Source organism: Argopecten irradians, chromosome 4 (genome assembly GCF_041381155.1).
Source record: "Argopecten irradians isolate NY chromosome 4, Ai_NY, whole genome shotgun sequence".
Lineage (NCBI taxonomy): Eukaryota > Metazoa > Mollusca > Bivalvia > Pectinida > Pectinidae > Argopecten > Argopecten irradians.
The window spans coordinates 34,589,568-34,603,945 of NC_091137.1; the positions used below are offsets into that span (position 1 = coordinate 34,589,568).

Here is a 14,378-nt window from a genome sequence, read left to right on the forward strand (position 1 = left end):
CAATGGACAAAAATGCACTTAAATGACAATTTTCAAATCAGGAAAAAAGTAATAATATGATGACAATGAAATAATTCTTCAATGTCAATTCCAATCTTTGTTGAAAACATATACTTTGACGAAGTTTTTGTATAAAATGTCTTACAACAGCACTGGATGCTCAAATAAAAAATATATTATACTTGTTATCACAAAGAATAGTTATTTGTGTATTTGTAATTCATACTCGAAACTCCAGGGGTTACTTTCACTGTTGTTATATCCACCCCTGGACTATGTCATAGCAAAACTGAAGGCTCTGTTATTTAACAACAAATGAGCAGGTAATTTGGTCTGTGAAGTACATCTAAAGAATCAAATAGATACATTGTGGTTGACTGTGATGCTTTGAAGTTGGGTATCACTTTCCCTGAAATCTCTGCATGCCTGTGATTGGTCTTTTATTTCTCCTGAACTGACTTCAGTTTTTCTATGAGATAGTGCAGGGGAGGATGTTATGACAGTGATAGTAGCCTGGAGTATTGAGGATACAGTTAAGTGATTTTGAATGCTTAGTTTGAAGTTTGTTTAGTTAATGTAAAATTCATTGGTTCAAATGTGAGCTTATGTCATTCCAATGACATCTTTCAGTAACCATCATTTGTCAATTAACCGGGTATTTTTTGCACCTTTTTACATAAGAGCTGTCTGTTTAAGATTTGCATTAAAATGCATAAACCATCGTATGTAAATGATATGAACTTTCAAGCAACTCTGTGAGTTTGTTTTGAACAAAAAACAAAAGAAATTCTGTGAATTATTTTTTTTTATTTCACACACAACATTCAAACATGTAAAATTATGTATTAGTAAATCTCAGTAAACATATATTCTAATAAAATATACTCTTACTCTCTATAATTCTTACAAACAGCCACAGAAGAAAATCTCATGAGTGCTTGAGGGAAACTTTAACAGTATGGAAATGTATTTGGCATTAGTAGTATCTTTTTTTAAAGATAAGAAAATGGGCCTGATTTTCAACCCAAGTCCAGTTTTCACTTATGTAAACAATGTCAGATTCAAAGGTTTATTTCCTCTTTTTTTTGTGACTTTAATTAATTTTTAATGATTCAATTATTTTTTAAATAGATGGACCAGCAAAAATTATTTCTCAGTTGCGTAAAATATGAAAATATGAGTATATGGAAATTGACCATGCGCTTGGAATGTACAGTGTAATGGCTTTAAACAATAGGAGAGATGAATTATATTTATTCTACAAATACTTGTAACATAACACAATGAGTTATTCTACTTCTTCCTAGTTATATAACCTTCTCACACCAACAGTTCTGTAATAACAAACACAAAAAACAATCGCAACATATACAAAATATTTGAGATATAAAAATAAAGGTATATTTTTTAACAACCACATTCTTATGATATGCTACACAACAGCTTGCTTAATATGTGTTTTACCACGTAGAGAAATGTGGCAGTTTTTCATTCAAAATGGCTATTTTTTCTGCAAAGTTTTGGTAAAGATGATATAAGCAAATAATAGTTATTATTAAGAGGTTGTCTTTCTTAGCAATGTATAAATATACAGATCAAATCAGCAATTCATTGTAATTAAAAAAAATTTAAAAACTTTATATATATATACCCAGTTATATAAAAAAAAAAACTTCATATGAGATTCTATAGGCAAAGATCAAAACTTCTGAGACAAGTTGTGAAAAAATCCAAGTGTATTTCTTGGTAATTCAATGGTACATATGGATGCTATAAGACCTAGCCAATTGCAAGGCAGCCATATTTTTGTGCCAATTGTCATATCATATTACAATGGATTTCCAACAAGTTATACTAATGGGAAATGTTGTACCTAGGGTCATCCTAGATACTCAAGGGGTTACAATCACTGACTCTAATATATCCATGTCAGTGATAGTATCCCCTGGAGTTATGAGAAAGGGTAAAGTACATTTACTGGTAAAACAAAATACAAACATATTACAGGTAAATCCATTGGATGATAGACAAATTATGCCCATTTCTAACACATTATTTATATATATACAACATATTCATGAAAACATTCATAACAATACAGTGTATTTGGTAGGAAAATATATTCAATAGTTTCACATCTCCATAGATTCACACACAGTCAACATATACCCTTATACAGGATATTTCTATGAAAACAAACTTTGAATATATAAAGCTAAATATTGATATCAGTGCTTGTTATAAAGAGCTGATCTACATAAATAATTCATCACAAATTTAATAATCTAAATTCCAATTCAATATTTTGTTCCTATTGCAACATTTTCATGAATATAATAGTGCTTATTCTCAAGATCAGACAACTCTTCATCAAAAGAATGGAGAAATTATCACAATTTCAATCAATCTTAATTTCATTCAATGCCCATTAATAATTTCAAGCACATGTATCAATTAATTATCATAACATTAAGTAAATATTTACTTTGAGAATTTGTTCGTTTGACTATACATTTTCAATTGTGGAGAATAGCAATTTAACATCATATATCGGACATTATTCTATGTACCGGTACATAAGATTGTATATAATTAATGTTGAAAAACAAACATTTTAATCGTTATTTCTTTCAATTAGTTTCAGTATCTACATATACATGAACATATACATAAATTATATAGAAAGAGCAGTATAGCATGTGATATTGATGATAATTATAATCACCACATATGTTCAAGTAAAGCAAATTTGAAAGATTTGAATGGGACTGGGATAGAAAGCAACTTATTTGTATATCATGAAACAGCTAATACAAGATTTAAAATAACAAATAACATTCAAAAGCATTATACATTAATTCCACAAGGTTAGAGGCATACTATCTACCTGTTACACACATGTGCTTCTATTTCCTAGCCTTCCATAAGGTCTGCTAAAGGAGAAGGTACGTTAAGACTCGAATTTAGCCCCAAAATTAATTCTCCAGTAAAGAACAAAATATTTTGCAATAAAACTGTTGAATACATTTGCTAACACATTACATCACGAAAATATCCCGCATGTGCCAATTATGTTCACTATGACGTCATCAACATGCAGTTTCCCGTCATTTTTCACAAAAATCCTTGAAAAATCATACTTTTTGAGTGGTTTTCTATAAAAATGAATGTGGCCGCCTTTTTGGAGCAGAAAGAGATTTTCACACGTTGTGTATCGTGTATTTACGCATATCCATGCAAAATATAAAGTTGCTTCAAGGTGGCGGCCAAATCCATTTCAAGCCTTTTCTAACCTAAAGATGATGAATTTCTAGCAAAATTTGGCGAGAAGAGGAAAATCATCAATTTGATGACGTCATAGGTGGAGCACATCGTGTACATGGTTATAAAAAGTTATGTTTTGATGAATGGCAAGTATGAGAGTATTTATTGACTTGAAATTGATGTGGATCAGAGTTAATATTTTTCGGCCTGAAAAATTAAGGCCAAATACTGGTCCTATCATATCTACTCCTTTACCTCTAATGCCAAATGGAAGCTTTGTTAACCCATAAACCCCTGAAAATTCATAATGAACTGTTCCAGCTGTGAATTAGAAGAGTTCAAATGTGTCTACAGGAGTGAGTGAGTTAAAGAGCAATATCATTATTATACATCTATGGAATTGTATAGAAATTAAGTAGAAATTAGGAAGCTTATATTATATACCAGGTATGGGCTTATTGTCACACATTGGCTTATTGTCAAGCATATTGCCCAATATGGGGCTTATTTATGCACTTATGAACAAGAAATTGACGTATTGTATGATCGATATAATTATATTTCACATGAATTTGTTGAACAATAAGTATATAATAATGCTTGAAAACCATTTTTACAGAGTTGATGAAATATTGGCACTCAATTTTCCATTTCTAATATAAAATTTTAACATCATACATTACTTATGATTGACATATACCATCCTTGCTTTACTCAAACACACTACACACTTGCTAATGACAGGAATGTGAAAGATAATTACTGTAGTTATACATATATCATAGCTCATCGCGTAATACATCCCCTTCGACGTAGTCTGGTACTTGAAACGTCACCGTCGGACAATCCCCTTTAATATTGTTACAGAAAAGCTTTTTAAGTGACGCTGTATTAATGATATCAAATCCTACATCTCCCCCAAATGTAGAGGGCTTCCAGTACTTGGGGCTACATATAGGGTTAGCCATCAGCCCCTTCACAGAGTACGGGGCACCCATCTCTACGACAGATGTTCCAAACACTGATAGATATCGTCTCTTCTCCATAATAAGGCCAACATAAAATTCTACAGCGTCGATATCGTGGTATTCCTCTTCTAGTGCCTTGGCTAATTCTTTGTTACCTGAAATATATTTTACATGCATGTGTCATGGATTTCTGTAGACTTGTGTTTTTATACAGTATAACTTGTCTAAACCGAATGATATCAGGACAGGTATATTAGACCAGAATAGACAGGTTTTCTTATTATACAATTTTTATTTACAATAGTTAGAAAGAAAGTACCATACAATTAAACTGGATAATACTGATTAATTAAGAAATTATTAATGTTATTACATTTTCAGGCAACAAAATTGAGGGAGACAATAGCATTGAGGGAGACAATAAAATTAAGGGAGACAATAAAATTGAGAGAGACAATAGAATTGAGGTGACAATAGAATTAAGGTAGACAATAGCATTAAGGTGACAATAGAATTGAGAGAGACAATAGAATTGAGGTGACAATCCAATTAAGGGAGACAATAGCATTCAGGTGACAATAGTATTGAGGGAGACAAATTGAATTGAGAGAGACAATAGAATTGAGGGAGACAATATAATTGAGGGAGACAATAGAATTAAGGTGACAATCCAATTAAGGGAGACAATAGAATTAAGGTGACAATCCAATTAAGGGAGACAATAGCATTCAGGTGACAATAGAATTGAGGGAGACAATAGAATTGAGGGAGACAATAGAATTAAGGGAGACAACAGAATTGAGGGATACAATAGAATTGAGAGAGAAATAATAATTGAGGGAGACAATAGAATTAAGGGAGACAAAAGAATTGAGAGAGACAATAGAATTGAGATGACCATAGAATTAAGGTGACAATCCAATTAAGGGAGACAACAGAAATGAAGAATATCATTAGAAGACTCTGTACCTGTCATTTGCTCGAAGGATTTGTAGGCTGGAAGGTTGAATTTTTTCCTGTACTGGTTATAAGGCTGTAGTCTTAGCTGGCGTCCCTGTTTGATCAGTTCTGTCACAACGGGGAGCGTCATTGGTCCATGGTTAAAGGGGCCAAACTACAACAACCAATCAGATTACTTCAATTATGAAAATTTAACAACCAATCCGATTATAAATAACATATTCAACAACCAATCAGATTTAATCATGAAAATCTAACAACCAATCAGAATCTTTACATTATGAATTTAAATCTTGCTGATGATGACTTTCTCTTTGTCTCTATCATTTTGAGTAAATATAACAGTGACTTTTATAAACTTACTTACAGCATATGTTTTATCATGAAAACATGCTTAACGTTTGTGTAAAAAAAATTCTGCTTATACTTTATGGTTGAAGTATTATTGGTTGTAATAAATATTGACATAAGTCTGATATACCGGTAATTCTGTAATATTAGGTCAAGCATAGTTTACATTACAGGAGGAACGTTTCCTTTAGAAATACAGAAAATCTTCAATATATTTACCATTCTATGATTTTACAGCTGAACCTGTCTCTAAAGACCAAGATTTCTAGCATGATTTCTAAAATCCAAGGGGCAGAGGTAAATGGTCTTTATAGCCAGGTTGTGTCTTTATACACAGGTAGAATTATGTTGAAATTGGTGATTTGGGGCCCTTAAAAAGAGGTGATATTTAGGAGGTTGTCTTTTTACAGAGGTGGTCGCTAAGGCAGGTTTTACCAAATATATACATACTTGTCCAGCTCTTTGTTTAGACAGAGAATCCACAAAGTCATGCATGCCGTGTTTTAGCAGGATCTCCGGGTGATAAACAAACTCCCTCAGCGTGTAGGTGGTACCACTGATGTTAAATTCGCTCGGCATCAATGGATGCCAGTGATAAAGGTGGTTAAACTCAACAGCAATTCTGTTCTGATACTGAAACGGTTCTCCAAACAGAAGTTCCGGTCGGAACAGCAGCTTGAGGTTATAGTTACTAAGGTGCTGTACGTAGTCTTCTATTACAATTTTGATTGTCTCCCCTTGAAAAAAATAAAAGTATTTCACAATTAGTATATTTGCTTAACCAGGCTCAGTTACAGTATATCATATTAAGTCTTCATATTAAAATTTTTATGATGTTTATGCATCAACTACCTGGTATGCATTGTTCAAAAAATCAAGAAATAGAATCTAGACAATTTTGTTTTTGTGTAATTTTGACATAAAGCTCAGAGCCAGACTCCGAGTTTGTTAAACTTAAAAACTTTAAACTTATTATGATACCTGAAACTTAATCTCTAGCTAAATTGATATGATACTTTTATCTTACATTGTCACTATTTTTACTCTACATGACAATAATACTACTTCAGCACTCTTGATTATCTCCCCTGACCAAGTATCTAGTGTGACCTACCCACTATAACAAGTTTTCCTGTCTGATACAATCTCTCGTCATCCCAGTCAGGGTGTTCAGCTTTGAGGATGTCACAGACACGATTATGTTCACGTAACCAGATCGTCGCGTACATGAAAAGTCCAGGTAGTAACCCAAATACTTGCTGGCCAATCGCGAACCTCCGATCCTCAGGGGTCCCCGGGGGGTAAACCATACCTACTGGGGCATCTTTCTCCAGGGGAGGGTACTCCTCGCCTTTAATTAACTAAAACAAAGATTGTGGTTTTTTTACCTTGATTTTACATGTAACAAAATGCAAAGACAATGACTGACATTCATATACTTTTTAAAATCTCAAAATCTCAATATACCTATAAATACTTTTTGGTTCTCTAAAACTAAACCAAATAATAATTATTTTTAATTGATTTACAAATGATTGTAAGAAACATCAACTTTTGTGGCTATATTATAGTGTAAACACCAGAATGATATTTTGAAAGAATAGACATGATACTTTACCTGCACTTTCAGTTTTCCATCTTTAAAACTTCTTAATTTTGCTTCTGCATCTTTATCTTTGCCATAAACATGTGTGACATCCACCTGTTTCAGGTATTATGTATTCATGTATTAATTATTATAAGACAGCATACAATAATTGCCTTAGACTTACCATAATTTACAAAAGCATCAGAATTATCTTAAATTCATCAAAATATTATTTATTGTTTTTAAATGAAAATTGTGAAATTCTTAACATGTGAAAATAATTTATATAATTTAATATGAGAAGAGAGACAATATCCAGGAATAGCTCACCCCATGTCCACCCCACTGGTACTGTGGGCCTTTTTTAACATCAGTCTTGAAGAATTGATGTGTAAAATGTTGGGCGAAGAAGCTGAACAATGCACTAGTTCCAATAGGTTCTGGAATCATCTTTTTTCTTACAAAGAATCTTTTTACTATTTTATCAACATCTGGCATTTCTTTTTTACCTGTAATTACCAAAAACATTTTAATCGTTATTGATTGTCATTCACATTAAATATAATTGCTCTTTTAAGCTACCATTGACTTGTTAAATTTAAGGGTTTATGCTATCAGATTTTCAAAAAGTTGTCTGCCCCTGCTGGTAGGTATTGAATGTGACGTCCTCTATTTGCAAGTGTAGAATCATATTTTTCAAATAATGATATCACAATGGATACCTACATGCATGGAAAGTAACTTTGTAATATGCAAAAAAGTTGCTTTTATTGGGAAATTTTGATTTTACTTCAGAGCAATCCAGCTACAGTACCTACATGATGTAGAACATCATCAGTCTTCTTTTTCAATTCGAGACATCTTGTTTTCAAGGACAAACTTGGATCAAGTTTGATCTTATCAGAGGAATATGATGCAGATTTGGATGTAAATGTATTGTGGTACCTGTACTTAATAGATAGGACTTTAGTTCCTGCCTTAATGTTTTAACAGGCCTAATTCTATAAGCAGAGTTTTGTAGTGTATGTTTATGCATATTTCAAATTTCCAGGGGACATATTTTTCATACCTTCATATAAAAAAACGGAAATAAAAAAAATTAATTTTCAAAAAATCATTCTCCAGCGGGAGACAATTTAATTCAAACAGTACAATATATCTTTTACAAGTTTATAGTAAAAAGGAAATTTGTAATGTTTGAAAAAAACTAAAACTAAAGATATTCTAAGATGATATTTCATGGTGGCCATATTTGAAATTTGAATTCAAGATAGTGGCTGACCCGTTTGATCAATTTTTGTTACTTATCTGCCCCACTGCATACTCTCTTGGTCTTCAGGTACTTACCCCAGACTCCCATGGGTGTTGGGCAGTGGTCAGGGACAGGGGGTAGTGTACGCGTATAAACGGTCAAGTTGTAGTTGGCGTCCAGAGTGATATAGGGGTGTTCTGATGTGTAGGTAGGAGGACTGTCAATCAAGTCAGATCGTACTGTAACACAAAAGTATTACTGCAATAACAGGTTACTGTATTAACACCTCCTGCAAATAAGCAACCCCCACCTCTCACCTCAATCTCAAATCCCTGTTTGATGATAACTAAATGAATAGCTTTATTTAGCAGTGAAACATCTCCAAATCTTTAACAAAATATATCAAAAATTTACTTCCTTCTTCCTGATACTAAGAACTACATTCCAAATCAAATTTCACAGAGAAGCTTACGATAGTAATATGAAATTGAGTTGCTTATAGGGAAGAGGGGGACTAATTGGGTCAAATAAGGTACTTTATCATAATATTATTATAATATTTATCATTCTTATTGCGCAATTGGTTATGTTTAGATTGATTTGTTTAACATCATAAGGGATTGCCTGGTTGAAAAGTGGAGGAAAGCTGGAGTACCCAGAGAAAAACCACAGTCCACTGGCATCCAGTGGTCAGAATCAGGTAACTGCCCTACATGGGATTCAAACTCACAACCTAGAGGTGAAGGGAATGTGATAATATATCGAGACATCTCAACCACTAGGCCAATTATTGTGACCCCCAGTGTATACATAATTAGATAATGGATATAATTCAATGCAGTGGGTGTCATTTTATTGATTTTCTGAAATTCAGCAGTGTGCAAAAGGTGAAGCATATATTAGAGTATTTAGCTTGAGATTTAAAAACTGAACATTTTATCAACAAAATGGTTCCTTCTGCTGATGTGACAGATGTACAGCTCTTCCATAAAGAAATCAATACTATTTTTATAAGATTTATAAAAAAAACATAAAACAGAGACCCACTATTTAGGAACGAACTCATTCAACCCTGAAATAACACTTGAACTCTTTCAATTATCAATGAAGGAACAGTTCACTATTAAACTCCGGGGTTTAGGAGTTAAACATTCAGTGAAATTAAACAGTACAAACTCACGTGTGTAGACTTTTTTCATGACTGCGTTGCGTAGGAACTCGACACTGTTGACAATATTCCAGAGCCAGTTGTAATGGGTTAACAAGTAGTGGGTGGTGTCTGAACTTGGCTTCAGCCATAATTTGATACGCTTCATAAATGTAGCTGAAATAGAAAACATTAGTAATGATAAAAAATAGCTAACAGGTTGAAATTGAAAACAGATTAAATCATCAAAGGATTTTCCATATTTTACTTTTAAATTAGTTTGTGGCATCGGAAATCCTTTTACCTGAGTAACTGAAAAAATGATAATGAAATTGATAAATCTCTATCACTAACCAATTTTATTTTTATAGCCCCTTATATGATTTTCATTATAAGAGAGAAAGCTGATGTAATGAAGAGACAGAATTGATGTAGATTTGGTCCAGGTCCATACTTACGAGTTTCACAAACTGTGCCATAAAAATCTGTGCCTGCACAGTCACATTTAAAACCTTTCATTCCTGTTGTCATGCATACACCTCCATTCAGGCATGGATAGGAACAACAGGCTGTGTCTGTAACAAAGAACAAAACTAGACAGTTGTCTCCCCTGTTTATATTAATATAGAGTAAAACTAGAGAGTTATCTCCCCTGGTAATACTAATATAGACTAAAACTCGACAGTTGTCTCACCTGGTAATACTAATATAGAGTAAAACAAGAGAGTGGTCTCCCCTGGTAATACTAATAAAGACTAAAACTCTACAGTTGTCTCCCCTGGTAATACTAACACAAGGTAAAACTAGAGAGTTGTCTCCCCTCTTAATGCTAATATAGATTAAAATAAGAGAGTTATCTCCCATGGTAATACTAATATAGAGTAAAACTAGACAGTTATCTCCCCTGGCAATTCTAAACGAGAGTAAAACTAGACTGATGTCTCCCCTGGTAATACTAATATGGAGTAAAACTAGATTGTAGTCTCCCCTGGTAATTCTAATATAGAGTAAAACTAGACAGTTGTCTCCCCTGGCAATTCTAATATAGAGTAAAACTAGACAGTTGTCTCCCCTGACGATTCTAATATTGAGTAAACCTAGACAATTGTCTCCCTAAACTAAATTTTGTTTCTGTAACCAATACACTGTACAGTTTATCTTATTTATTAAATGCATATATTATTCTTACCCGACATATTTTTTTAGTTTTAAGAATTGAAACTTAATGTAAATAAACGTTTCAGAATGTGAAAGATTAAATGTCTTTTTAAATGAATTAAAAATACAGAACAAATGGGGCCAATAGTATTTATACAGTCAAACCTGTCTATAAAGATCACCCAAAGTGTCTGTAACAAAGACCAGAACTAGAGAGTTGTCTCCCCTAGTAACACTTATATCTCCCCTGGTAATGCTAATATGGAGTAAAACTAGAGAGTTGTCACCCCTGACAATTTTAATATAGAGTAAAACTAGACAGTTGTCTCCCTCAAACTAATACAGAGTCAAACCTAACTATAAAGAATACCCAAAGGGGAAAAATGGTCTTTATAGACAAGTGGTCTTTATATACAGAGCTAAATTATTATGTTGAAATTGACCATTTGGGACCCTGAGAAAGTGGTCTTATGAAGCTGGTGGTCTCTATACAGAGGTGGTCTCTAAAGCAGGTTTTATTATACTTACTAGCTGATGCCATCGCTGTGACGACCGCTAACACCACCAACAGCATGCATTTGCACTGAAGTTCCTTCATCGTCTTACTGGTCCAAATTTAGCGACTGTTTTGTACTGTAACATACAAAGAATCATACCACCATGATAAAAATATTTCACAATTTTCTTCTGGTAGTGAAAGATTTTCAAATGAAATTTAAGTCTTCTATATAGAAATTATAAATTACACTCACAGTAACACAATTCATTGATTAGGCACCTTACGGCACCATGGCAATGACAGAAGTCTTTTAAGCGTCACTTAAGTATCGCATTCGTAAGAATAGTTCTCCTACGTAGTTCTCGTCTGTGTATACTGGAAGGGTCTTCCCACAAATGCCAAAGTTATAATAAACATATATATATATATATATATTGGTGTTTCATTCTCCAAGCTTTGAAATAGCTCTCATTATCATATATTGTTTTTGTATGGGTTAAAATTATCACAACACACAACAATTATCACATCATTTTCTCTGGTGCATGATTCTATGAGCCAGTTACATGTGGCTGGTTGACACATGGCAGAATGGTGATGTCGTACATCAGCCCACACGCCACATCAATCAGCAACAATTTGGTGCAGAAACTCTGATATTAATGGTATGTAAATACTTATTTTTACAAATCATAGTATTTTAAGTGTTGATTTCGTGACATTTAAATAACAATAACATGGAGTTGACATTTAAGCCAATTATGCCAGGTTTTTGAGGGCATAGAGCTTTCTTATATTTTATTCAATGCAAAACTTGTGTTGCCATCATAGTAAAGGGGAAGCGATTTACATCCTAAAATGGACATCAGTTTTATCAGGTGAAGCAAAGCAAGAGAAAAAAGAAGCAATGAACAAAGAATTTTAAACAAAATAAGGAATTGGAGTGATCAAAATAGAAAGTTAATTGACAAGTAATGGGGGAATACATCAGAAAGGGATTATTATCTGGCTTTATAACTGCGTATTTTTGGAAAGATGTTTTCTATATTTAATGATATAATTAATTTATTCTAGACAGCTAGTTTATGACATTGAACTTTGAAATCATCTACAGGTGTTTACCAGGGTTTCTTTTTTTCCCTTTGTATGTCATCCATAAGCTCATAACACAGCAGGGGTTAAATCCATGATTTTTCCTTGCTTTCATTTTGAATCGCTTTGTGAATTTAATTCTAAAATCCCACTACGCATAAGTGAACTCTAGATTCTATCTTTTCTCATCAATGAGTTTTTAACATATATCTTTGACGCTATGATTAACCAAAGCTTGAGAAATTTGAACTACCGCCAGAGTGGACAACTGATACCCCGACTGCACAAATTTAGTAATAACTCCATCAACAGGGGACATTGCAGAACCCTATATAGTTTTCTCAACTCCCCTTTGAACAAAATCTGTCAAGTAGTGTAGGACGAGGAGTTTGCCTGACAAAGTTGTGTCTACAGACAGACAAACAACTCGATTCGTATACAAGGACACCTGTCTATAAAGGACATTTTTGCTTTGTCCTTTTGGTGTTCTTTATAGACAGGTTTGACAGTTAACTTAGAAAATATAGCAGATCCTTGTGAGTGATTGTTCTGTAACATGGTGGTTATGTGAACTGCCTTTAGGAAGTCGGGCTAATGTGCCTCGCGTCAGGAGATTTATGGTGATGAGAAAACAAAAAGTGATTATTACTTGTGACACATTTCTCTCTGACAACATTTGTTGCTGACATTGACATCAAAATTACTGTCCCTTGTTCTAGATACAGAAGAGCTTGCATTTGTGTACTGTAAACTAATACACAAATTTAGTGTTAATTCTGTTTACGTTTCAATAAATGTCAGTTAATGACATGGAGTTTTATGAAGAGAGAGAGCAGATCAGAATGGGCTCGAATTTGTATTAGTTTTCCTTCCTACCATATAAAACTTTAAATTTGTAAATTTCGTACCATTGTAATTTTGGTATTTTGGGGGTGGGCATATTTTTAAGTATAAAAAATTTGAGCTAAAAGGGAAAGACATACAACAACAAAAACACAAGTCAGAGTCAATTAAATAACTCATTCACTCCTGAAATTTCATAGTGGACTGGTCTAGTCTTCAATTTAGGAGGGTCTAAATGTGTCTTCAGGGGTAAATGAGTTATGTATCCTGGTAAGCAATATTAAAATGTGGGCAATTAATGGCATCACCTTGGTGTATACCTGTGAATGTGTGAAACAATAAGACAAGATACATGACTTGATTCATCGTCAATCATATACTGGTTGTATGAATCCCTTCTAAAGTCCTGCCAAAAGATATTTTTCAACATGCAGAAAAATGTAAAGTAAGTTGTGGTCAGAGTGTTTGGGTATATCCACAAGAGTATATTCATGGAATTGAATGATACATGTCAAATTTTCAGACTATAATATGCATTAAATCAATTATAGAGATTGAAGCAGAGGTTTTAATTTTACAGCCGTGCTACCCCAACTGAGAACGATGCGTGTATATAAACCCCTACCGCTCTACCGCTGACTTGTATCGATGCATTGAATGAGTGAAGCTAGTTATTTATAGACTCGAGTACTGTCGCCAATCCACAGGTAAATCGCGGGCGCTCTGGCTACATTAGCTATACCAAACACAATCGTAATTGATACAAATACCGTAAAAACTTGTGTTACTTACACACCAGTGTACTTTGCACATGTATTTTTTCTTAGGACTGAACATGCTGAAACAAATCTACTATCGGTATATTTTGCGCATTCAAATTTTGGGGAAAACAATGTCCGGGGAACCACAAATTCAATGTTATAAAGGTGGTAATTACATTGGAAAACATTCACAATAAATGCTTGACAACTTGCACAAACAAGTGTTGTATTTAGAAGAAATAACATAATATAATTGCACTGTGTTTGTTTTCTTTTATTGGCCACCGTAACTGAAACAGTGAAATATATTTCGCAGAACATGTCAAAAACATTGGCAGTCGTCGTACTCCGTACACATGTCAATGTCTGGAGATATTACACATGAATAGTTATCAGAACTATTTGAAAATATTATAATCTAGTTACTTAAAATTGCCACAATAAGTTATAAGTGTGTTTTAGATCATTAACAAACTTTAAAAAGCAATCGGATAG

At 33.3% G+C, this 14,378-nt stretch overlaps 1 protein-coding gene across 8 annotated transcripts in view; it reads right to left on the reverse strand.

Moving 5' to 3' along the window:
• Nucleotides 1-787: 787 nt before the first annotated feature.
• Nucleotides 788-14,378, reverse strand: part of LOC138321431 (prostaglandin G/H synthase 2-like) — a 46,944-nt gene continuing 33,353 nt past the window's right edge. For 7 of the 8 annotated variants that reach the window (XM_069265115.1, XM_069265110.1, XM_069265112.1 and 4 more), the window contains 10 exons: nucleotides 11,217-11,321; nucleotides 9,989-10,105; nucleotides 9,564-9,707; nucleotides 8,479-8,622; nucleotides 7,462-7,640; nucleotides 7,162-7,245; nucleotides 6,658-6,904; nucleotides 5,994-6,280; nucleotides 5,202-5,346; nucleotides 788-4,387 (listed from right to left, as the gene is read on the reverse strand). In XM_069265115.1, the coding sequence (XP_069121216.1) occupies nucleotides 4,044-4,387; nucleotides 5,202-5,346; nucleotides 5,994-6,280; nucleotides 6,658-6,904; nucleotides 7,162-7,245; nucleotides 7,462-7,640; nucleotides 8,479-8,622; nucleotides 9,564-9,707; nucleotides 9,989-10,105; nucleotides 11,217-11,286 (1,761 nt within the window). In that variant the 5' untranslated portion in view covers nucleotides 11,287-11,321 and the 3' untranslated portion in view covers nucleotides 788-4,043. Of the gene's footprint in view, nucleotides 4,388-5,201; nucleotides 5,347-5,993; nucleotides 6,281-6,657; nucleotides 6,905-7,161; nucleotides 7,246-7,461; nucleotides 7,641-8,478; nucleotides 8,623-9,563; nucleotides 9,708-9,988; nucleotides 10,106-11,216; nucleotides 11,322-11,440; nucleotides 11,461-14,378 lie in introns of those variants that run through there. The other variant, XM_069265117.1, reaches the window with a different exon arrangement.